Consider the following 27,243-nt stretch of genomic DNA (forward strand, 5'->3'; position numbering starts at 1 on the left):
TGTATTTCCATTACATCATTCTACCCCCACAATTAGTTGTAATCCATGTAGAAATGCGTAGTGATTCGTTTGAACCTTATGTGGCTGTTTCAACCTAGTCTGTTTGGTAGTAATGTTAATATGAATAACTATTGTTATGCTGATTTGGGCAAAAGCCAGCGTGCACCCATACTGAAATGGGAGCCCGTACGCCAATGAGCTTTAGCCCTTACCCGACATATATTAAAGAAGATACCTAGGTGTTTCTTCCCTAGCTATTGGTCAGTGATGTGAGTCATCGTTCACAGCGGTATGGCGGGCGAAAATATGTCCAGGTCGAAGTTTGTGTTTTTTTTCTTTATCTGTCTTACTTCAATGATTCAAAATATCAATAGCAAGGATTGTAACGTGCACAACATCACCGTACAACCTGATTTCGATCTCCAGAAAGTGAGTTGACAAACTTTATATACTCAAAAAAAGAAAAGAAGTTGTTGGGGTTTTTTGGTGTGGAGTTTTTTTGTGGGGGTTTTTTTTTTTTCTCAATTAAAAAAATTATTTAAAAAATCCAGAGTCATAGCTAGCTGGGTTGCAAGGGGGAGTTGCCACATGTAACAACATGAAAAGCTGCCCTTTTTAGTTTGCAAGCATGTTATTTTTTTGTCCAGCTGGTGAAAAACATATAGGCTATACTGTTCCTATTCTGTTTTACAACAGTCCTACTTATTTTGTTCTGAGGAAAGTGCATACTGCAGTTGTATTAAGAGTCTGGCCCGTAGCCAGGGGAGTTCGGGTCACACCATCCCCTGCAGAAAAGAGAGTTCCGCTCCAAGGGTTAAAAACAAGCGAAATATTCGTATAAAAGTTCAGATCTCTTGTAAAGACGAAGCCATTAAAGGCGCAGACCCTAGTTTCAGCCCGTAAAAATGACACTGTCACGGGGATTCTATAATACCCGTATCTGAATAATACACGATTGTCCAAATATCTCTCCTAACTGTATATCTATTAGATCTCTCTGTAACGGGCAGTTCAAAACCGCTTTGGCTCGTCTAGGTATGATCAGAGATACGATCTTATATAAAATATATATTATTATAGCACGTTTAGTTCACTAGGAAACACAACAAAAACACAATACACTTTGGAATCTGTATTAACCTACGCTGACAAATGTACAGCCGCAGTAGTTAATTAATAACAACAATAATAACAACCCAGAACTGATCACTTAATTAGTTAATCTCTAGGTGTCTAGTTTACACAATATGCTAATCACTTCACCGTGACACAACACCCACACGTGTGATAATTGAGAAACGCTTCTAGGGGATCTTAAGTAATAAAGGAATTACAGCTCTATTCCTAACTGGTTAATTTTTAATTAACCCTAACTACTCATTCAGTAACCTTGTAACACAGAATTAATATGGTACCTATCACAATAAAGTCAATAACCTACAGTTTACCTAGGTCTTCTAGGATGACTGGCTAAGCTTTATATTACCAAATACTCGTATAATGTTAGAACAAAAAGTCTACGATTTATTTCGTCAGATGACCGAAGACACTGTCTAAAGAATATTGGTATAATACAGTATTAAGATATTTAAAGTCACATCAATCACATCAAGGTTATACACAGAGCAGAAAGTACATATTTACCAAAGTCCCGTCTGAACTAATATAGATCGTTCAGTGGACGACGTCCGTGGTCCCCTGGAGCCTTCCTAGTACTCCCAGATATCTCTAAACCCTAGCTATTTATTATAAAATCAGAAAATCGCCTGGGGGTACAAGGCGGTCCTCCCCCTATCATCTGATATTCCACCTCTGCCAGAGTCGGTATATTTTCTCTGATCGTCAGACTGGCTGTCGCCATTCCGCGAGCAATCCCCTGGCCATAAACAGCACTACCGGAGATATTACGTAACTACTAGCCACATGGCCTCCACACCTGCTCTGGGTGTGTATTAGGCGTACCTATCGAGGACTGTCGCGCAGAAGTATTACGTAACAAGTTGCCCAGCTGGCTAAGTGCAATTTGGAACTGCACACGGCCTTCTAAAACAATTAATATCGCCACAGGCGAAAACAAAATTAAGAGCATGTACCGTCACAGACACTAAGTTCGGGTGTGTTGCAGGTTTGTAGATTAAGGTTATAGCATAGAGAAGCTAAAGTCTGTGATGTTTAAACAGGGAAATACCGTCTAAAATAACTAGAGATTGTCTCACTAACCATTACTTCTTAGACGAACGTGCGTTTTTAGAAACTAGGGTCTGTCACTTCAAGAGTAGCAGTATTTTATAATGTTATGTCCAAGTAAATTACTAACAATATAAAGACCCACTGACGTTGTGTCAGTCTCCTCATATTGTAGTGAAATAAATTGGTTATCAGTCTTTTATTTGTTTTAATGCATTTGTATCAATCAACACATTGTCAGTTTAAAACGCACACACATGCACACGCACGGCTTGTCCATATTTGAACATATGACACTGGTGCATACTTGTAAATATGTACTTCAAATCAAATAATGTATGTGTAATATGTGTATTATTTGTGTGTTGGAAAAATTAAAAATTATAATGTTATTCTCTTACTTTTGTTATTACTATTTGAAACATATTTAACATCTAGTAGTTAACTGAAGGATACATATAGTAGTTCTAACACTTCACTTACTTAACGCCCACTGTACTTGTATATGGACACATTAAAGGGACATTCCTGAGTTTGCTGCAATTTTAAAGATGTTATTGACTAACAGAGTCTTTTTGACGAAGGATTACATATCAAATATATTTTTCTGCATACAATATCAGTGGCAGTATATTAAACGTGTTTCTGATCGTTCTAATATTTGTACTAGGCTAAATTTCATTTTATTTCTTAAAATAAATATTTTGTACGTACGAAATTATTTGAAGACAAAGTCCCGTTTGGGCTTCTTACAAATATTAAGACGACCAGAAACACATTAACTATACAGACATTGATATTCTAAACAAGAAAATATGTTTAATATGTAAGTTTAATCGTAGAAATATTTTATTAGTCGGAAACATCTTACAATGCAGAAAACTTAGGAATATTCCTTTAAATAGGCGCACTAGTCATGGACGTACATACTCTCATTTTGAGGCGGGGTGGGGCTGATTTTTGCCAGAATTAAAAGAAAATGCCTAAATCTGAATGACAATGTTTATTCGTATTAGCATTACTACCAAACAGCGATATAGGGTTGCAAACGAATCGCCACGCATTTTTACGTGGATTGGTGAGAACACAATTTGCTATTTTTAATAACACATATACGTGTCATAACAATTTTATGAAATAGGACTGGCTGCTCCTAGGTGATGACCAGATCACCAATGCCATACCATCCAATGAAAAAAGCACGACCGAAATCGATTACACTGTGACGTATATACGTTACCCAGAGACTGATTTGTCTGTGATTTGGATACAAGCGCAAGTAAAGGGCTGTAAATATAAAGTTTAAGCCCAAAACACACCGAAGCTGGGTCTGAATCTGGGTCTGGGACTGGCGAGAAGGACCTTCACGATTACCAAATATTGGAACTAGATGATAATGAGACTAAGAAATATAGTAAACTAGTATTATGCAGCTTAATTTCAGCGCTGAACATGGATACCAAAATATGCCATTCCACACATTCCACAAACATATGGCAAACATATGACGTTAAAAACTATAATTAAATGAGTGTGCTAGACTCGGATCGTGCCCGAGTTCTCGAGTACTCTACTGACGAGTGTGGGAACGACACCATGTCTGGTGTATTTTGACGTCTAGGTCTGTAACTGTTACGTGTTTTCAATATATATAATTAACTGCGTTTATATCTTTCAAACTATTTTTTTCTTAATCTATTAACACCAACAATAATTGTGAGAATCCTACTTTTAATATAATAATTATATCTTTACTGTTTTAAAATATTTGTTTTAGAAAATACAAATTAAAATGTGCCAGGCTTGCAGTGGGAAATATAGCGTATGTTCTATGATGTCTGTAGCCAGATCTGTAGTTCGCGTCAGGACAGACGAGGTGTGTTTTGTCTCATTCGATTCAGTGCGTTTCATTTTCGACTTGTACCATACTACCCAGTTTAGGTGTGTTTTGGGCCTTAATCGGAAAATACGTATAAGATTGCCTAAAATCTGGTTTTTGAAGAGTTGTAAGAAATAGAATACTACATGCGTGTCCGTTAGATATCATTTATCTTACAACTCCTTGTTTACAAGCGTATCCTACTCGGTTTTGCTCGTGAGATACGTTTTAAAACAACTCTTTAAGATAAATGGTATCTCTATATCTATATCGGGAGTACAAATGTACAATTCTACAAATACTAAGCTTTGGTTGTATAGGTAGTACTAAACCAAATACCTTCCGGCTGGGTCAAAGTTCGAAGTGCAATTAACGTGTGATAGAAAAGTTAATACCACAAGTCCTGTGATTGATGATAAAAGTGAGTGTTGGTTGTAAAACAAATTAGTTTTATCTGGGCCAAAAATGTATGCAATTTCATTTCATCTAGTATCACTGTGTCAAGTAGCCTTGTGCTTGAAACATGTATGTGGTACCTACATGTAAAATAAAGTATTCAAATTGTGTACGGGACTAGGGTAGTCATAGACGCTACCCGTTATCTCTGACATGAGCAGCTTGACCCCAATGTTTTTCTGATTCACTTTAAGGGTGAGGGGTGGTAGTAATTATACCCTTGGTGTTTATGGCGATTGATACGCTGATTTTTAGCCACATATGTTACTATTGTCGTCTATGGGATTTGATTTGGTAGTATACACCCTATATGCTGAAAGATGATTGTTACAAATGTATTAATTTAAATACCTGACCTAGGACAACAGTGTTTGACACACTAAATTTTAAATCAATTATCAGGTAATTATATTACTTTTCGAAGTGTCTAACTGATACAGGTGACTGGATTTAATTATACAGCTGTTTAAGTAACACACCACAGTGGATTAAGAGAGAGAGAGAGAGAGAGAGAGAGAGAGAGAGAGAGAGAGAGAGAGAGAGAGAGAGAGACTCACCCCCACCCCAACCCCTACAGACATGTAGCATCTTACAGAAACGCGTTTAGTAATGCTAACGTGGAGACTACAATTTCGCATTCGCTCTTTTAATTCTAGTTTGACTAATGTTGTTTTTATTTCGAGTTTGATTAAAGTTGTTTTTATTTCTAGTTATCTCTCTCTCTCTCTCTCTCTCTCGCTCTCTCTCTCTCTCTCTCTCTCTTTCTCTCACACACACACACACACACACGCACACACCTCTCAAACTAAACAGCAGGCGTATCAAATATGAAAGCCATCCATTAAAGAATGCAAAACTAAAGGCGTTAATACGATGTGTGTGTGTGTGTATGCATGGTATTTGCATTATTAATCTATATATCTGTGTCCTCTGCCTACGTTCATGAAGTGTGTGTCCTCGGTGTGTATAATCAGTGTGGGTGTGGGTGGGTGTGTGGGTGGGTGTGTGTGTGCGTCCTCGTGTGTATAATCAGTGTGTGTGTGCGTCCTCGGTGTGTATAATCAGTGTGTGTGTGCGTCCTCGGTGTGTATAATCAGTTTGTGTGTGCGTCCTCGGTGTGTATAATCAGCATGTGTGTGCGTCCTCGGTGTGGATAATCAGTATGTGTGTGCGTCCTCGGTGTGTATAATCAATATGTGTGTGAGTGTGTGTGTGTCCTAGTTGTGTATAATCAATATGTGTGTGTGTCTTCGGTGTGTATAATCAATATGTGTGTGTCCTCGGTTTGTATAATCAGTATGTGTGTGTGTGTGTCCTCGGTGTGTATAATTAGTATGTGTGTGCGTCCTCGGTGTGTATAATCAGTATGTGTGTGCGTCCTTGGTGTGTATAATCAATGTGTGTGTGTGTGTGTCCTCAGTGTGTATAATCAATATGTCTGTGCGTCCTCGGTGTGTATAATCAGTATGTGTGTGCGTCCTTGGTGTGTGTAATCAGTATGTGTGTGCGTCCTCGGTGTGTATAATCAGTATGTGTGTGCGTCCTCGGTAGTATAATCAGTATTTGTGTGCGTCCTCGGTCTGTCTGTGTTAATACGAAGTGTGTGTCCTCGGTGTGTATAATCAGTATGTGTGTGCGTCCTCGGTCTGCCTGTGTTAATACAAAGTGTGTCCTCGGTGTGAATATTATGATACTCGAAAGGATAATATACATTGTGAGGACACATATCACATTAACATAGACTCAGGACACACACATATATTGACAATATATACACACCGAGGACACTTCATATTAACACAGAGGACATGTATATCGATAACATAATTATACACATTGAGGACACACACACACATCGTATTAATAGGCAGACTTAGGACCTATACTGATAACATACATGTTTCAAAAAGTGTCCCACTGTGTGTTTTTATGACAACCAGGATCTGGTGTATTCTGACATAAACTGACAACTCCACTGAAACTGTTGTTTCTACAGTGCAACCTAATATAATGTACACCTCATAAGGCATATATCTTGTATACAGTTTTGTACAAATGCAATATGTCATTTAAAACAAAAAATTTTTTTTAGTAAAACTCCTGAAGTTATTTACTGTCAGTTGGGTGTGATGCTCAGGTATATATGTAGAAACAACAACGATAGTCAGAGTACCTGAACTCCTTTAAAGAATTCCATTAAAACACATGCACTTGACTGACCCCTAGATTATGAAAACCTTACCAGGCACATCAAAAATATCAGTATTAAAATAATATACACTGTCTGAGGGAGGAAAAATCAACATGACTGTACCTGCATGCAGTAATGACTTAATGTTCTGAACATAAGTGTTGGGGGGAAATCATGTATACTGGGTGTCTTCAAGTCACCAGGTGTGGGAATTTCAAATCCATCGGCCATGCTGATTTTCACAATGGACAATCAAAACCATTGGCAGCACCAATATTCCTGATTATATTTTATTTATAGCCTACTGTAGTTGGAGGTTTTAAATATTTGTGATATCTTGAATTATCATCCAGCTTCCCATATTTATTTTTTTAAGAACCCCCCCCCCCCCCCCCCCCTATTTTTAAATGACATAATTACCCGAACATCTATTTTCTTGCATTATAATATATGAAGGTCACGTGTACTGGCCTTGGTGGCAATTTTAAACTTTGCCATGCATGTGAATCTATTTGCACATATTTGCGGTAGCTTTAGAAATTTTAGTGGGCTCGAAGCGACGAGGCTTCTAGTGTCTCGAGGTCATGCTACGTTAAACATTTTGAAAAGTAGACGTCCTGAAATGCAATGTTCAGCATTCTACAAATACATTCATCGTGACAAATGCAAGTAAATGCATAGTTTATTGTTTGTTTTTTAAAAATCGTTTTAAACAGTGTGGGTTCGTCACCAAACAGCGTCGCACGAGGGCGCTAATATCAGTACCTTGTGTGGCCACCAGCAGCAGCAATCACTGCGCGACATATCCTTGCCATAGACTGAATGAGTCTCTGAATCCGGGCACGTAGAATCCTAGCCCATTCTTCCTGCAGTGCATGTGACAGTTGCGGAAGTCTCTGAAGCTCCGGGTCACGCTGGCGTACACGTCTGTCCAGTTCGTCCCATAGATGTTCAATGGGGTTGAGATCTGGCAATCTTGATGGCCATGGCAGCACATTAATGTTCTCATTCTGTAGGAAATCCATTGTTACACGTGCCGTATGCGGCCTGGTTGTTGGCAAAACGTTCATTGCGGCGTGTAAACACATTGTCGTCCATCACGTCGCTGTAGAAGGAAACTAACCCGTCGCTGAACCATACTCGCCGCCAGTTTCCCAAGTTCCGCCCCTATACATTCGTGCACCAGCGAACACGTAAATGTCGACGTTGGCGTCGCAGGACGGGGCCAAGATACGGTCTCCTAGCAGCTTCTCGAAGTCGGTTCCGAATGGTTTGTGCAGACACTCTTCTCAAACCAGGTATGCGTCCAGCAGTGTTCGTTACTGTGGCAGTTCGGTGACGCAAGTGCAGAACCCGGATGTAGCGATCTTGTGCTGCAGTTGCTATGCGAGGTATTCCACTTCTGTGTCGGTCTTCAACTGATTGAAACTGCTGGTACCTGTCCCAGAGACGTGAAATGGTGCCCTGACAGACGTTCATGTGGCGTGCGACTGCCGACTGCGATTCACCTAACTGGAGACGGCCTATTGCAATGTTTCGATTCGGCAGGCTTAGTCTTGGCATCTTGTAACTCAACATCGAAATTGAAATGAGGCATCATTGCGAGCATTGTAGCTTTAAATACCCATCACTACCCCCAATCTTTTCCTCGAGTTTCACGTGAATTCGCCAAAATCTGACCATTTCACGCCGATTTCTTGCAATTCTCGCACAATGTGCGTTAATTTGTTTTAGGGTGCATTTGGGCATCTTGTCCCATTTCAGGAACATTAACAAACATGGTCATTGAGCAACATTGTACAAAAAAACCCACGATATTTTGTAAAATCAAACACTTTTCTTCTTTCCCCATCACCTATGCGTTTCTTTTTTTTACAGAGTATATATTTGATATGTAATTACAATCGTAATCTATATCTATTTGATTATAATATATTATTATTTTTATTGTTGTTTTTTAAAACACATTCGATAGTAATTATAAACAAAATCAAATACATTTCTCTCTACTAATTATATTTGTCCTCATAAAAGTAAATGAACATTGGTTTTGTTTAACGACACCACTAGATCAAATGATTTATTATTCATCAGCTATTGGATGTAAAACATTTTGGTAATACTTACATATAGTATTAGAGAGGAAACTCGTTACATTTTTCCATTAGTAGCAAGAGATCGTTTATATGCACCACCTCACAGACAGGATAGCACGTGGTTCACTGACTGGAACGAGACATAGTCCGATGGGTCCCAGACCGACCGCGCATTAGCCCCCTTGTTGGATTAGGATTTAACTGAAGTAGTTTGTAACATCTCATTTAGCTCTCGTGTCTCCTAGCCTGTCTATCAGTGTATCAGGCGAGCGCTTTACCACTGGGCTACGTACCGCCCCTTAATCTGAAAGATGCAAGATTAATGGTTTATGGTTAAACTTCAGAATAATCAATCTAAAGGTGTGTCACATCAGATTTAACAAACTACACGTGTGTGTATTTTAGACAGTACCTAACGACCCTTTAGTCGTCTGAAATTTGTAAAGTGACAGATTTTAACACTAAGCTCTAGCATAAGCGTACGAGACAGTGGCACAGGGACAAAACCTCAAATTCGGTGCTAACCGAAGACCTTTTAGCATGTATTTCCATTACATCATTCCACCCCCACAATTAGTTGTAATCCATGTAGAAATGCGTAGTGATTCGTTTGAACCCTATGTGGCTGTTTCAACCTAGTCTGTTTGGTAGTAATGTTAATATGAATAACTATTGTTATGCTGATTTGGGCAAAAGCCAGCGTGCACCCATACTGAAATGGGAGCCCGTACGCCTATGAGCTTTAGCCCTTACCCGACATATATTAAAAAAGATACCTAGGTGTTTCTTCCCTAGCTATTGGTCAGTGATGTGGGTCATCGTTCACAGCGGTATGGCGGGCGAAAATATGTCCAGGTCGAAGTTTGTGTTTTATTTGTTTATCTGTCTTACTTCAGTGATTCAAAATATCAATAGCAAGGATTGTAACGCACAGCATCACCGTACAACCTGATTTCGATCTCCAGAAAGTGAGTTGACAAACTTTATATATTCAAAAAAAGAAAAGAAGTTGTTGGGGTTTTTTGGTGTGGAGTTTTTTTGTGTTTTTTTTTTCTCAATTAAAAACTTTATTTAAAAAATCCAGAGTCATAGCTAGCTTGGTTGCAAGGGGGAGTTGCCACATGTAACAACATGAAAAGCTGCCCTTTTTAGTTTGCAAGCATGTTATTTTTTTGTCTAGCTGGTGAAAAGCATATAGGCTATACTGTTCCTATTCTGTTTTACAACAGTCCTACTTATTTTGTTCTGTGCGAAAGTGCATACTGCATTTATGTATTAAGAGTCTGGCCCGTAGCCAGGGGGGATCGGGTCACCCCCATCCCCTGGGGAAAAGAGAGTTCCGCTCCAAGGGAAAAAAATAATGCGAAATATTCGTATAAAAGTTCAGATCTCTTGTAAAGATGAAGCTATTAAAGGGACATTCCTGAGTTTGCTGCATTGTAAGATGTTTCCGACTAATACAATATTTCTACGATTTAAGTTACATATTAAATATATTTTCTTGTTTAGAATATCAGTGTCTGTATATTCAATGTGTTTCTGGTTGTTTTAGTATTTGTAAAAAACCCAAACTGGATTTTAGGAAATAAAATGAAATTTAACCTAATAAAAATATTGGAACGATCATAAACACGTTTAATATACAACTACTGATATTTTATGCAGAGAAATATTATTTGATATGTAATTACAATCGTTAAAAAGTCTCTGTTAGTCGACAACATCTTAAAAATTTCAGAAAACTCGGGAATGTCCCTTTAAAGGCGCAGACCCTAGTTTCAGCCCGTAAAACTGGACACTAAGTTCGGGTGTGTTACAGGTTTGTAGATTAAGGTTATAGCATAGAGAAGCTAAAGTCTGTGATGTTTAAACAGGGAAATACCGTCTAAAATAACTAGAGATTGTCTCACTAACCATTACTTCATAGACGAACGTGCGTTTTTAGAAACTAGGGTCTGTCACTTCAAGAGTAGCAGTATTTTATAATGTTATGTCCAAGTAAATTACTAACAATATATAGACCCATTGACGTCTCCTCATATTGTAGTGAAATAAATTGGTTATCAGTCATTTATTTGTTTTAATGCATTTGTATTAATCAAAACTGTCAGTTTAAAACGCACACACATGCACGGTAGAAGCCAGTGAACATTGGGGGTGGGAGTGGCGGTGGGGTTTGACTGACATATCGTGGGCATGAAGCGCCTGTCCTTCTAGGGAGGTCCGGGGGAATGATCCCTCTAAAATTGTTGAAAAGCAGATGCCCTGAAATATAATTTCCTGCATTTTACAAGTAAAATTCATCAAGACAAATGCGGATAAATGCAACAGTTTTAAATGTATTTTTCACGATGTATAATGTTTGTATACATGTATATACATTAAATATATAAACAGCACACGTCTAGGTGGGTTGGGGGGGGGGGGGGGGGGGGAATATATCAAGAAAATAACGGATAAATACCAATAATACTTTATTATTCAGCCCCCCATACCCACGTCATGGGCATTCGCATAGTCGAGCTACGCCCTCCACACAAATTCCGTCTGATTCAAGGTCGATCCCCGCACTTGACAGGCTGGTTACGAGCCTGAGCGTTAACAAATACGTTTAATTAATCTAGGCTTTTCAGTTGTAATTTAATGTAAATAATATTTTAGCTTTACTTAATACCTTTCAAAACATTTCAGTGAAATAAATTACTCGTACCTTTCCATATCATACACAGGCCATATTATAAGTAAGTGGTGTTTACGTGAAAGACTCCCAACCTATTTGTACATATCCTAACACATCAAATATTAGTAACACTGAAACGTGATCCCACACAAGTTTCGACCCGACAGGCAAATTATTAAAGGTTTATGGTCCTCAAAAATGAAGGCTAACCGACCTCGGTGGTAAAGTTGCATGGACCGGCCTCGGTGGCGTCGTGGTTAAGCCATCGGTCTACAGGCTGGTAGGTACTGGGTTCAGATCCCAGTCGCAGCATGGGATTTTTAATCCAGATACCGACTCCAAACCCTGAGCGAGTGCTCCGCAGCACTCAGTGGGTAGGTGTAAACCACTTGCACCGACCAGTGATCCATAACTGGTTCAACAAAGGCCATGGTTTGTGCTAGCCTGCCTGTGGGAAGCGCAAATAAAAGATCCCTTGCTGTTAATCGGAAAGAGTAGCCCATGTAGTGGCGACAGCGGGTTTCCTCTCAAAATCTGTGTGGTCCTTAACCATATGTCTGACGCCATATAACCGTAAATAAACTGGGTTGAGTGCGTCGTTAAATAAAACATTTCTTTCTTTCCAAGTTGCATATACGGCTGGTAGATACAGGGTTCGAATCCCGGTACCGGCTGCCACTAGAGTGAATTAGTTGTTAGTTGTTAAAGGGACATTCCCGAGTTTGCTCCATTGTAAGATGTTTCCGACTAATAAAATAGTTCTACGATTAAACTTACATATTAAATATATTTTCTTGTTTAGAATATCAGTGTCTGTATATTCAATGTGTTTCTGGTCCTCTCAATATTTTTAAGAAGCCCAAACTGGAATTTGTCTTCAAATAATTTCGTACGTGCGAAAAAAATCTTTTTTAGGAAATAAAATGAAATTTAACCTAGTACAAATATTAGAACGACCAGAAACACGTTTAATATACAGCCACTAATATTTTATGTAGAAAAATAAATTTGATATTTAATTACAATCGTTAAAAAGTCTCTGTTAGTCGATAACATCTTAAACATTTAGCAAACTCAGGAATGTCCCTTTAATTGCGCAAGATGGCGGCTGCAGTGACATGTAGAAAAGAGCTCTCAATGTCTAATGGCTAAATACAAGACATAAATTATTGTTTCATTACGCAAACTGTTATGGTGATGTTGGTGGTATCCCTACCGATGTAAGCAAAGACCAAATGTCAAAAAAGAAATTGTGAGTAACCATTCCGTGTGTAATGAACCGTGTCGATGTAAACACGGACTTTCAAGCACATCTAACCCATCTCTACCCAGTCTGATTTCTAGCAGTCTCCGTGTTATTAATGACCACAATTACAACCCAAATATGCACCAAGATACTGGTGAAATTTTAGCCGCGTCTGCACCATCCCACAGACTTATGCAACTTTTATTCAGTCTCCCCTAAGTATTTGGAATCCACTACTGGTACAGTCTAACCCCCCCCCCCCCCCCATACTGCGGCATCAGGTGAAGGGGCCCAGTCAAGGATTCACTACGTAACAATTCCACAAGCCCAGTATACAGACATGGTGGCAAAATTAAACGCTATTCAGGAATCTATGCAACAACTGTCAAAACTAGATGTTATCAGTGACTCCATGGCACAAGTAAACCAGTCTTTAAATCAGCTAACTAACAGACTGAACTGTACAGATGAAAGACTTGGTAAGATAGAACAAACTGTTGCCTCTATTTGTAATAGATATGATAACAGTATCCGACAACAAGCGATACGGGTAGACAATTTGGAAACATCTTTACAAAACCAAACTGGAGAAATAAACGAAGTTAAAAAAATCCTTTGCCACATGCTCCGGTCAAGTCGGTTACTTGTATAGTGAAATGGCGGGGTTGAAAGAAAACATGCTGGATATGCAGTACCGAAGCATGAAAAATAACCTTTTATTTAAGACGAGAATTGTGATACATTACTAAAAACATTCATAAAAGAAAAACTCGGCATTGAGGAAGATATTATATTCCAAAATGCGCACTGCATGGGGCCCCCAGGCAGAACAGAAACTTCGGGACACGGCGTTTGGTGTAAATGAACAGTTTCCACGGGAGATTGCGGAACGAAGACGCGAACTTTACCCGCTCCTGCGTCAAGCTAAGACTAGAGGAGAACATGCCAGACTTGTTAAAGATAAACTCTTTATTAATGGAATGCGTGTCTCTCCGAACATCAATACAAATCCGCCCCAACCCGCACCTCCGCCCACCCCCATCTTACCATGGTAACTGTCAATATCCACCACACACGGGCCCATTACCACCACAGACACTGTATTATCCACAACATGTAATCAATCATGCCCCACATGGACCCACTGCTCCTCCCTACCCCAACAGAACAGTTATCAGTTTGGCTAGTGGTGTCAAACATTGTTCCAGCCATTCATTTATAACCAAGCTAGTAGTTACTGTTACCAAAACGACTGCAACACGTGTCAGCTTGTATTCAGTGGTCAACTTCTGTTGATCAGCGTTGTGTGACACATCGAACTCCCACTCATGTAGTCGTCACAGAAGATATAACGGCTGGAACAAACAACTTCCATATGAATATACCGTGTGAGGTTATTCATGGCAACATTGTATATAATCCTATGACAAATGACGTTGTAAATGGAAACGATGTGTCGTACCGCCATATTACCGACTATTTTGTTCATAAAGATGATACAGTCAATAATTATAGTAAACATGTACATAATATCAATATGCAACGTGATGCTTCTTACTGTGACAGCACATTATATAATGCCTTATTAGACGATGTTGCAAATCGTAGTGCTTCTAGAACTTTATTGTATGATCGAAACAATGATGCAGCACATAACATAACGGACACATCAAATATAAACGGTACTAATGCAATCCCGAATAATGAAAAAATATACAGTATCAGTGAAGAGACCAATGCTAAGCAAGCATATCTAAGGATTGCAACATTAAATGTTTGTGGTCTTCGACAAAAATTAAATTTTCCAGAAATGTTTGGTTTTATTAATAATTATGACATTGTATGTTTCCTAGAGACGAAACTAGATTGTTATGACAGTATTGATATCCCAGGCTGTATTATGTGCTGTAATAACCGTCGGACCAAAAGCAAACGTAGATCTGGAGGTATTGCTATACTTATTAAGCAAGAAAAAAGCAAATATGTAACTGTTTTAGACATTGAATCGGAATATTTACTTTGGTGTAAAATTGACAGAAAGTATTTAAAATTGCTGGATGATTTACATATTGGTGCGGTCTATATTCCACCAGACAGCTCAAAATATTATAATGTTGACACTTTTTACACTGTAAAACAAAAAATACAAAAACATGTAAATAAGACGGACCATATTCTTCTACTTGGTGCTATGAATGCCAGGACTAGTACTTCACCTGGTTTTATTGCTCATTGTAATATTGCTGACCTGCTTGATCTAGATGAACGAGTGAATGGATATTTGAATAGTGCAACATGTCTAGCTAACTTGAATATCCCTTTGAATAGAATTAGCCAAGATGTTAAAACTAATAACATAGGTTTTCAACTGCTAGAGATGTGTAAATCTACTAACTTGTTTATTGCAAATGGTCGCCTTGGCAACGACAAATATATAGGAAAATTTACATGTAAAGACGCATCTGTAGTTGACTATAATATTGCTTCTCTATCGCTTCTAAAGCATATAAACGAATTCCAGATTAACGATTTCAATCCTATACTTTCTGATATCCATTGCCCAATTTATCTCGAACTGGCATTTTCAGCTGGTACTAATTCGAAAGTACATCAAATTACTAACAAATGTAAAAGGAAACAAAAAAATAAGAAAACTTTATATCAATTCGGCAAATACATACTGTAATAACATTGACGACGAAGACATAGAACTGTTTTTATCCGATATCGAAGATGAATCTATAAATAGTTATGCAATTAATGGAGAAACAATAAACATTAGTAAATTTTTTGGCGAATATTATGAAAACGAGTGCCAAAAAAACCTGTTGGTATTTCTTATCAGTCTAATGCAGTAAAAAACCGACAACAAGTTTGGTTTGGCAAGGAATGTAGAATAGCAAGATACTATTTTCACAAAGCTCGACTTAAATTTAACCATTCAAAATGTAATATTGATCGCTTATCTATGATAAATCTCGGCAAGAAATATCGAAAAACTGTGAAATGTTATAAACGGAAACATGATAAGTCATCGGAAGAAAAAATAAGAAACATGCAAACAAGTAAAGCTAAAGAATTTTGGAAATTAATTAACTCAATAAATGACAATAGTCCTACGAGTGAAACAAAAATAGAAATAGATAAACTATTTGAATATTTTAAAGACATTAATGAAACGAATGATGATGAAAATGATGAAATAAATATCGATATTTCGTATGAAAATAATATACTTAATGGTGAGATAACGAAAGATGAAGTTCTAAATGCTATTAAAAATCTTAAAAACAACAAAGCTATGGGTATTCCAAACGAATATCTTAAATATGCAGAAAGCAAACTCCTTCCTATTTTTACAAAATTAAGATAAGGGTATTATTAAACCTATATATAAAAAGAATGGTAGTCCAAAAGAACCCCGAGTCGTATAGACAACTTGTTAGTTGTTTTGGAAAACTCTTTACAGCTATTTTAAATAACAGATTAACTGTTTTTGTTGAATCTACTGAAAAGCTCAACGAAAATCAAGCCGGTTTCCGTAAAAATTATAGTACAAATGATCATATTTTTTCCTTATATGCTTTATATGAAATCATACGACAACGAAAGAAAAAACTGTATTGTGCCTTTGTTGATTTTCTAAAGCATTTGATACAGTATGGCGAACAGGTTTATGGCAAAAGATGTTAAGTTTAGATGTAAATGGTAAATTCTTAAGAACATGTAACAAGGAATTAAATCATGCATTAGTCATAGTAACGAATATTCTGCTTATTTCCTATGTCAAAACGGTGTACGTCAGGGTGAAAATTTTTCACCCATTTTATTTGCTATATATTTAAACGACCTAGAGGACTCATTAAAAGAGAAACAATGCACTGGTATTAAATTAGAGTACAAAAAAGACAACATTGATTTATTTATAGTAATTACTTTATTACAATACGCTGATGATGCTGGTATTCTAGCAGAATCCCCTGAGGACCTACAAAAATCATTAAATGTTTTTTTCAGAATAAATATTATGGTGAAAAATGGAGATTAAAAATAAATATTGAGAAATCTAAAATACTTATATTTGGTTCAAAACCACCAAGAAATAAATCATTTTATATTAAAGACATCAAATTGAACATTGTTGATACATACAAATATTTAGGCATTATATTTTCTAGAACTGGATCATTAAATTTTTGTTGAAGCCAAAAAAACTCTTATAGCGCAGGCTAAAAAAGATATGACCTTACTAAACATTAGAATTAGAAACTTAAATCTACCTATAGATTTCCAGCTGCGTATTTTTGATAGTACTATTGTCCCAATTCTCCTGTATTCCTCAGAAATCTGGGGACTTGGTAATAGCCAAAATATTGTACAAATTCAATAAAATTTCTTAAGAGACATACTGAGACTTAGAAAGAGTACCCCACTCCCTATGATTTATGGTGAATTGGGAGTTTTTCCCCTAGATGTTAAGATTAAAACCAGGATGCTAAATTTTTGGGCCTCGCTTATAACTGGAAAAACCTCTAAAATATCAGCAATATTATACAGAATCATGATATGTGAAACTATTAATCATGGATATAGATTTAAATGGTTAATTAAGATAAAAGATACCCTAAACATGTTAGGCTTGGGAAATTATTGGTTAAATCAAAATATTACAAGTAAGAAAGCATTTACTCATATTGTAAGTCAAAGACTACAAGATCAGTATATACAAGCTTGGAATGATAATTTAAATTCATATCCGAAATGTTTCACATACAGAAGTTTCAAATCGCTCTCTTTCATGCGAACATTATCTTCTATAACTACCTGAAAAACTGCGAACAATATATTGTTGATTCAGGACTTGTAATCACTATCTACCAATTGAAACTGGCCGATGGCAAAATATCGATAGACAAGAAAGAAAATGTCCTCTCTGTAACACCACTTTAGGTGATGAATATCATTATTTATTTCAGTGTACATATTTCTCAAATGAAAGATTTATATATCTAAAAAAATATTATTATGACAGACCCAATACTTATAAATTCTGTCAATTATTTAATTCGAAAAAGCTATCAACGACAAAGAAATTATGTATGTTCCTAAATGTGATTAACTCTGTTCTCAAAAATATCTATACAGCATAATTATAGACAATACGTAATGGTTAACATCTAAAGTATACTACTGCTTATAACACTGTTATATTATTATACCTATTGTGTATTATGTGTATATCATATGTGTGTGTGTGTGTGTATATATATATATATACTCTTCAAAAGAAGAAACGCAAAACCACATTGTCGTAACATTTGGAGAATTGATTTAATTATTGAATGGCGAGTCCGATAATTACCAAATGTTGCAGGATTGTTCACAATTCACTCTAGTCCATTGTGAGTAAGTGATAGGACACACCACCAAGGTCAAGGTCATCTGGAGTCAATACCGGGTGTGGCCTCCGCGTGTGTTGACAACTGCCTGGCACCGCCTGCCCATTGAAGCAACCAGAGTACGGATGACGTCCCGGGGGATGGTGGCCCACTCGGCCTGCAAGGCTGCTGCCAGCTCGGGCAGGGTCTGGGGCTGTGGTTGTCGCTGTCGGAGGCGTCGGTCCAACTCGTCCCATAGATGCTCAATTGGGTTCAAATCCGGTGATATCGATGGCCAAGGAAGGACATTAATGTTGTTGTTCTGTAGGAAAGCCGTTGTGAGACGTGCTGTGTGAGGCCTGGCGTTGTCATGTTGGAACACTGCGTTGGCGTTGGCCATAACTGGAACGATGTGTGGCCGGAGGATCTGTCAATGTAGCCCTGTGCATTCAGGTTGCCCTGTACGTGGACCAGGTCAGTTCTGCCAGTGTGTGAGATGGCTGCCCACACTATGACACTACCCCCGCCGAATCTGTCCACTTCCTGCACGCAGTTTGCCGCATAACGTTCACCACGACGCCTATACACGCGACATCTTCCATCATGACGTCGGAGCAGAAATCGGGACTCGTCACTGAACCACACCTGTCTCCATCGCAGTTGAGGCCATTGTCGATGAATCTGGCACCACTGCAGTCGGAGTCGACGGTGTTGTGGTGTTAAGATGACACCTCGAACTGGACGTCTGGCACGAATTCCTACCTCACGTAGGCGGTTCCTTACGGTCTGGTCGGATATCCTGCGCAAACCTGGTAGTGCTGCGGCTGTGGAGGTGGCAGTAGTCAATCGTTCCCGAAGGTGGCGTACCCGGATGTAGCGGTCCTGCCCGGGGGTAGTGACCCGTGGTCGACCGGATCTAGGGAGGTCACGTGTTGATCCATGTTGCTGGTAACGTTCCCACAGTCTGGAGATGGTGCTTGGGGACACATGGAATGCCCTGGCAACGGCCGTTCTGGATTCGCCTGCGTCTAGTCGGCCGATGGCATTGTTTCTCTGCGGTTCACTGAGACGTGGCATGTCCTGGATTGTCAACTGTCGGCCAGATACAGAGGCCAGGCAAGCGAACACCCTGCACTTTTATACTGTCGGTGTTCATGTTGCACGTGCAGACAACGCACGTGCAGTGGTGACATGGTTTGCACGTGGCTGCATTTTTGCGAATATTCACATTTTGGAACTTTATTGTACAGTAGCTGCGTTTTATCGAATGTAACCGTGGGAATGTGTTTGGGACATGCAATGACCTTATATTCACAAAGCATGAACCGGTAGGAAACATAAAATCGGAGTTATAACCCATTTGTACCCTTTTGCGTTTCTGTTTTTTGAAGAGTATATATTTGTTAAGTGTTTACTGCAGTCGTCTGTATTATATGTTTGTAAACCACCTGAATGCATCACCGTCTGGTGATCTGAGTTGAATAAAGTTCTGTTTTGTTCTGTTCATACCTTTAATTGATTGACTGATTGATTTCAACTTATTTTCGTGCTCATATCCAATTAAGGTTCAAGCACGCTGTCCTGGGCACACACCTCAGCTATCTGGGCTGCCTGTCCAGGACAGTGGGTTAGTTGTTAGTGTGTTAGTGGTTAGTGAGAGAGAAGAGGTTGTAGTGGTCATACACCTACCCACTGAGCCCTTAAGAACTCGCTCTGGGTTGGAGCCGGTACCGGGCTGCGAACCCTGTACCTACCAGCCTGTAGTCCGATGGCTAAACCACTGCGTCACTGAGGCCGGTTCATACCTTTAATGAGAGAGAAGAGGTTGTAGTAGTCTTACATAGGGTTTCTACAAGTACTCGAGTACTCGGGCACGGGTCGAGTCTAGCAAGACCCGAGTCTGTTCACTGGACTCGAGTACCCGTACAAGTGAGACAATGTAGAGAATTAATTTCAACAGTAACCAATCAGCAATACAAGTTACACAATAGTTATTTGCTAGTGTGTGTTTTTGTTTGTTTGTTGTTTGTTGTTGTTAGGGGTTGTTTTTTTTTGGGGGGGGGGGGGTGGATTTTTTTAATCTGGCCGTCCGTCCGTCACAATACTAAACATATCAACCGGTTTCTAAATGCAATACCATGGCATGATTTGGCATTCATGTTCAGTGCTGTAATTAAGACGTTAATACTATTTTCCTTTATCCCTTAGTCTCATCCGCTTTGTAATGAATACTGTGTTAATCCGTCTAGTCATGAACTCGGGAAGATTCGTCCACAATCAAAACATATTTATGGATGATTCGTCCACTAATTGTTTTGGGGATGGAGGATATTAATACTTACATCGTTAACTAAAACATTTCTTTACCGTACATTGCGTCAACGGACTAAATATGTGTATGTATATTGCTGTCTGTACATACAAGTTGTATTAGGAAGGGGGCGGGGGTGAAGTAGATGAGTGAATGAATGAATGAATGAATGTTTATCGATACTCCAGCACAAAAATACACATCAGCTATTGGATGTCACAAAAGGTAAGTACATGTATATGCAAATATCATTTACAAAATTGTATAAAACCACAGTGTAAGGAGCTTATGGGGAAAAGTACAATACAATACAAATATCAAGGTAAGTATATTTTAAAACTTTGTATAGAAATCAAAGTACTTTAAAATTAAAGGGACATTCCCGAGTTTGCTGCTTTGTAAGATGTTTCCGACTAATAAAATATTTCTACGATTAAACTGACATATTAAATATGTTTTCTTGTTTAGAATATCAGTGTCTGTATATTCAATGTGTTTCTGGTCGTCTTAATATTTGTAAGAAGCCCAAAACTAGATTTTGTCTTCAAATAATTCCGTACATACGAAAAAATATGTTTTGGGAAATAAAATGAAATTTAACCTAGTACAAATATTTTTATGCAGAAATATATATTTGATATGTAATTACAATCGTTAAAAAGTCTGTTAGTCGATGACATCTTAAAAAGTGCAGCAAACTCAGGAATGTCCCTTTAATTCTGGGTGGAATTTAAAAGATTCCAAAACATTTCTGTTGCCAAATATATCATTTCCCGTCTCGGCCTCAGAAATTGTGGCGCATAGTCAATATACATTGACAATGTTAACACTGAGGAGGAGGGTCCTTCTTTAAAACAAATTGATTATAATATATACACGTGCATACTTGTAAGCCGCCCTTTGCTGCAGTCAAAAATATTGAACCACGACTGATAATGAAAGGTTGTGGTATGTTCTGTTCTGTCTGTGCGAAGGTGCATATACAAAATCTTGTTAAAATGTAGCGGATTTCCTCCAAGACTACGAGTTTTTTTTTTAATTTGACATCCAGTAGCCAATGATTAATAAACCAGAGATCTCTGGTGGTATCGTTAAACAAAGCAAAATTTAAAACTTACCAAATGTTTGACATCCAATAGGTGATGAAAAATAATATATTCTTGTGGTGTCGTTAAACAAAACAAACAGATGATTTTGAGATGATTCGTCCATAACCAAAAACCCTTCTGTCATACCAGAGGGAGGGTCCAGGAGGAACATGTCCGAACTTTGAATGGCATCGGTGGTGCCATGGTTAAGCCACCGGACATAAGGCTGGTAGGTACTGAGCTCGCAGCCCGGTGCCGGCTCCCACCCAGCGTATTTAACGACAGCTTGCTTGAACCATAGTTGGATATAAGCACAAAAATAAGTTGAAATGAAATGAATGGACTTGGACATATCCAAAAATTATTCATGGTCGAATCGACTATACTTGTTTTTCTTTAAAGTTAAAGTTTGTTTTTGCTCAACGACACCACTGGAGCACATTGATTAATTAATAAACCAGACAATAATAATTTACAAAAAAATATACAATATACATAAAGTGTGTGGATTATATTTATTCGTGTGTATATATTTTGCCATTTATATATATGTATATAAACCCTGACGCTGCCATTTTATATTCTGGGAACAATAGACTATAAAAAATTTAAAAAAACTAATCATCGGCTATTGGATGTCAAATATGTGGTAATTCTGACATGTAGTCATCAGAGGAAACGCGCTACATTGGCGCACTGGTAGAAACGAGGGAAAACCCCAATCAGTTGAATGGATCCACCGATATGATTTCTTCAAACGCATTAAATACATAATATGGGGGATTTAGCTCAGTGGGTAGAGCACTCGCCTGAGGTGCTTGCGTCGTAGGATCGAACCACCTCAGTGGACCCATTTTTAGATTTTCCCCGGCCTCAACTAGTACGCCAAGACTGGTAAGCCAAAGGCCGTGGTTTGGGGTATCCTGTCTGAGGAAAAGTACACATAAAAGATGCTACTAACGGGAAAATGTAGCGGGTTTCCTCTAAAACTACAAATATTTGACATCCATTAGCCACTGATTAATAAATAAGAGATTTCCAGTGGTATCGTTAAACAAAACAAACTTGAACCTTTTTTAAATACAAAACATTAAACACGTAATCTGGTTGTCAGATATCGATATAAGGTCGAACCTCTATATAACGCCCACTCGAGGTAAATAAAAACACATATGAAATAGTTTACTATGAAAGCTACTACTAAACTGGAATGCATAAAAATATGAAAGAGAGAGAAACAAAAGGAAAGAGTGAAATACATATGAATATGAATATATATATATATATATATATATATATATATAGAGAGAGAGAGAGAGAGAGAGAGAGAGAGAGAGAGAGAGAGAGAGAGAGAGAGAGAGAGAGAGAGAGAGAGAGAGGCAGGCAGGCAGGCATGATGGAAGGTGGTTGTTATATACAGGTAAAATAAAGAAGGAAATGCAGATTTATGGTGGCCGTTATGGACGAGTGGCTGTTGTATACACAAATGTTCAGTTCACATGACATACTTGATTATGTTGTTTTCTTCAGTATGCCGGAACATGGTATGAGATGAAGTGGTTGGCAACTGTTTACATTGGACCAAGTCAGCTTTACCAAGACTACCGACACATCTACATGTATGCTGGTCGTGGCGAGAACGTTACCGTTGTCACTTCGGGGCGGTATGATACCATATATGAGATAACGTAGCCCAAACATTCTATAACATAATCAAAATATCTATGGACTATGGAGAACACACACACACACACACGCACGCACATGTACACAGAGAGAGAGAGAGAGAGAGAGAGAGAGAGAGAGAGAGAGAGAGAGAGAGAGAGAGAGAGAGAGAGAGAGACACACACACACACACACACACAGACAGACAGACAGAGAGAGAACATAAAACTGTATATCTAAATGTATATTATAAAATTATACAAGGCCATTTATTAAACTCGATTATAACGTCATTTAAAGGCATACTATCACGGATTTAAGGACCTAAATGTATATTATAAAATTATACAAGGCCATTTATTAAAATCGATTATAACGTCATTTAAGGACCTTATTTCTCTAAAAATGGATAATAACTAAAAATTACATTAATTGTTGGAAACCAAATCTAGCTATTGCATCACATCAAACGAACCATAATGGAGTGAAATCCATGTCAACTCTCTCAGCAATTCTAGTTTTTGAATTATTTTTACAAAATGTCATTAATAAATGGAGTATGGTATTTATGAAGATGGTTGAATAAAGTACATTTAGGGACAAATCAAATTATTTTTGTTCAGGTAATACTTTGTTAGACCATTAAATAGGTCAGTGGTCTGTGACAATATGCCTTTAATCGATAATAAAACGATTTAATTTTCTATCATCTGTTATATTGAACATGATAGTGAGACGACGAAATAAAACAATTATATTTTGAGTTACAAATCGTCTTTCACAATGTTGTTCTCATGAAGATAGAGAGGGGAAAATAACTTAACTAGCCAGTTCATAACAATGAATGAATTAATGTTTAACGACACCCCAGCACAAAGATACACATCGGCCATTGGGTGTCACAAATGGTAAGTAGGCTATATGAAAATATTATTTATATATATTTATGTAAAACCACAGTGTAAGGAGCTGTGGGGAAAAGTATAATACAATATATAAAATCGAGGAAAGTAAACCTTAAAACTCTGTATAGAAGTCAAAATGTTTCAAAAACTTTACAATTAATTCTGGATGGAATTTAAAGGGACATTCCTGAGTTTGCTGCAATTTTTAAGATGTTATCAACTAACAGATACTTTTTAACGATTGTAATTACATATCAAATATATTTTCCTGCATAAAATATTAGTGGCTGTATATTAAACGTGTTCCTGATCGTTCTAATATTGGTACTAGTTTAAATTTAATTTTATTTCATAATTTGTTTTTTTTCGTACGTACGAAATTATTTGAAGACAAAATCCAGTTTGGGCTTCTTACAAATATTAAGACGACCAGAAACACATTGAATATACAGACACTGATATTCTAAACAAGAAAATAGATTTAATAAGTAAGTTTAATCGTAGAAATAGTTTATTAGTCGGAAACATCTTACAATGCAGCAAACTCAGGAATTTCCCTTTAATTCTGTCAAGGCAGTCATCCTACAGGCGGTGCAGGAAGGATGAAGTAGTCTTATGCCGTGCCCGCATCGGCCATACATGTTTGACGCATTTGTTTATTTTAAAGAAGGATCCTCCTCCTCATTGTGAACACCGTCAGTGTACACTGACTGTGCGGCACATTTTGGTGGAGTGTGATCATCTCAAGCCGACGAGAAAAGATATATTTGGCAACAGAAATGTTTCAGAATCGTTTAAATTCCATCCAATGTTAATTGAAAGTTTTTAAAACACTTTGACTTCTATACAAAATTTTAAGATATACTTAACTTGATTTTATATATTGTATTATACCCCCCCCCCCCCCCCCCCAGCTCCTTACACTGTGGTTTTACATAAATATATATAAATAATATGTTCATATGCTTACCATTTGTGACACCCAATAGCCGATATGTATTTTTGTGCTGGGGTGTCGTTAAACAAACATTCATTCATTCATTCATTCATTCATTCATTCATCCCCGGTAGGTTCGCGTTTGAACCTCTCGAGGGTCCTGTTTCGCTCTTTGATTTGTATGTCTCATTTAACCATGGTTTACTAAAACGCTTCGGTACTGCCGAAGTCTTAGGAAAAGTTTCCTCTGCAATATCTTTCAAGATGGAGGTGAACAAAGACATAGGATGATCGGCACCAGTCATGGCAGTTTGTTGCAGTCGAGTGCTGCATAGATGCCGAAATTGATCCCACTTTGTCCCCGTCAACTTCCATCTCTGAGCCCTTCAGTTCATAACAAATGCATGCATTAAATCTTTGCATTTTAATTCCATGGGGGCGGGATGCAGTTTATTAGTAAAGCGCCTGCATGATGCGCTGTCGGTCTGGGATCATTACCGGCGATGAACCAATTGGGCTATTTCTCGTTCCAGCCAGTACACCACGTCTAGTGTATAAAAGGACGTGGTATGTGATATCCTGTCTGTGGGAGATGGTGCATATAAAAGATCCCTTGCTACTAATGGAAAAATGTAGCGGGTTTACTCTCTGAGACTGTCAAAGTACCAAATGTTCGACATATAATAGCCGATGATTAAAAAAATCAATGTGCTCTAGTGGTGTGGTTATACAAAACAAACTTTACCTTTATTTCCATAGATATTTTGATTATGTTAGAGAACGTTATATAGTAGGGATCTAAATTTTTGATATATGTAAATACACGCTAAGTGGCAATACATTTGTCATGTATGACGAGAGTATGAGCAAAATATTGCGGAAATATATCAAATTTACCGATATAATTTTGAATTGTATTCATGTATACTAATCTGTGTCAAGTGCCTTGGGAAAAATATCACATACTTTGATTGCACTGAAAAAAAGATATTATATGATAAAATAGTTTATTTCTTTTTTTGTAGAGATCCAGCTAATATTAACAAGTGTTTTTATAACACGGCACGTTTGATGGAGACAGACGATGATGCAAAATTGGTGTTTGTTACGGTCAAAGGTACGTTCATATATCATTACAAAATAAAAATGCGTCTCTCATACGGGTCATCGGGGGTTGGAGAGAGGTACACGTAGCCCTTTAAAATCATTCAGACAAAAAAATGAACCCCTCTAGGACATTCTTAAAGGGACATTCCTGAGTTTGATGCATTGTAATATGTTTCCGACTAATAAAATATTTCTACGATTAAAATTGCATATTAAATATGTTTTCTTGTTTAGAATATCAGTGTTTGTGTATTCAATGTGTTTTTGGTCGTCTTAATATTTGCAAGAAGCCCAAACTGGATTTTGTCTTCAAATAATTTCGTACGTACGAAAAAAATATATTTGAGGGAATAAAATCAAATTTAACCTAGTACAAATATTACAACGATCAAAAACACGTTTAACATACCGACACTAATATTTTATGCAGAAAAATATAGCTGATATGTAATTGCAATCGTTAAAAAGTCTCTATTAGTCGATAACGTCTTAGAAATTGCAGCAAACTCAGGAGTCCCTTTAAAGCGATGCTATTCTATGCTTTCATCTTGTAAGCAAAAAGGATAAGTCAAATAGTTATATGAAATACAGAACATATAGGGGTTTTTTTTTTTTTGTGTGAATTGCCACTATTTAATTTTTTTCTTTACAGTATTCATTTTAAAACGTGAATTCCAAATAGAAATAGAGAAATAGGTATTCAGTGTTTCTGCCAGAAAGATATTTTTCGGTATGGTGCTATGGAATTGAATGCAACGACAATCAACAGGGGGTATATGGGTGGGGGTGGGGCTCCACTAGAAAGAAAATGGGTTACGGTTAGGGTTAAGAAAATCATACTTTAATGATAAGAGTAATTATTTTATCAAAAGGTTAACTTTTTTTTTTTTAAATCTATAAAGAAAATCTGGGTATGGCACCATACCCGTGTTACCCTCTGGTAGAAACCCTGGTATGGTGTTGAATTGCTAAACCTCAACCACATCCACCTTGCCTTACCGCAGAACGCTATTCCTACTGGGTGGTGAAGACGGACTACACGAGTTACGCAGTGGTTTACGGATGTAACAGCGTAACCAGTGACGGGGCATGCAATGGAACCAGATCGTGGATTTGG

The 27,243-nt window shown here is 37.7% G+C and overlaps 1 protein-coding gene across 1 annotated transcript; it reads left to right on the forward strand.

The window, feature by feature from the left end:
- Nucleotides 1-27,243, forward strand: LOC121370013 (retinol-binding protein 4-like; the record flags this gene model as incomplete). Its single annotated transcript, XM_041495106.1, has 4 exons — nucleotides 1-429; nucleotides 23,043-23,176; nucleotides 26,045-26,136; nucleotides 27,131-27,243. Coding segments are annotated over exons 1-4 (477 nt in total), but the record flags the coding sequence as incomplete, so codon positions are not given.

The sequence above is a fragment of the Gigantopelta aegis genome, chromosome 4 (genome assembly GCF_016097555.1).
Source record: "Gigantopelta aegis isolate Gae_Host chromosome 4, Gae_host_genome, whole genome shotgun sequence".
Classification (NCBI taxonomy): domain Eukaryota; kingdom Metazoa; phylum Mollusca; class Gastropoda; order Neomphalida; family Peltospiridae; genus Gigantopelta; species Gigantopelta aegis.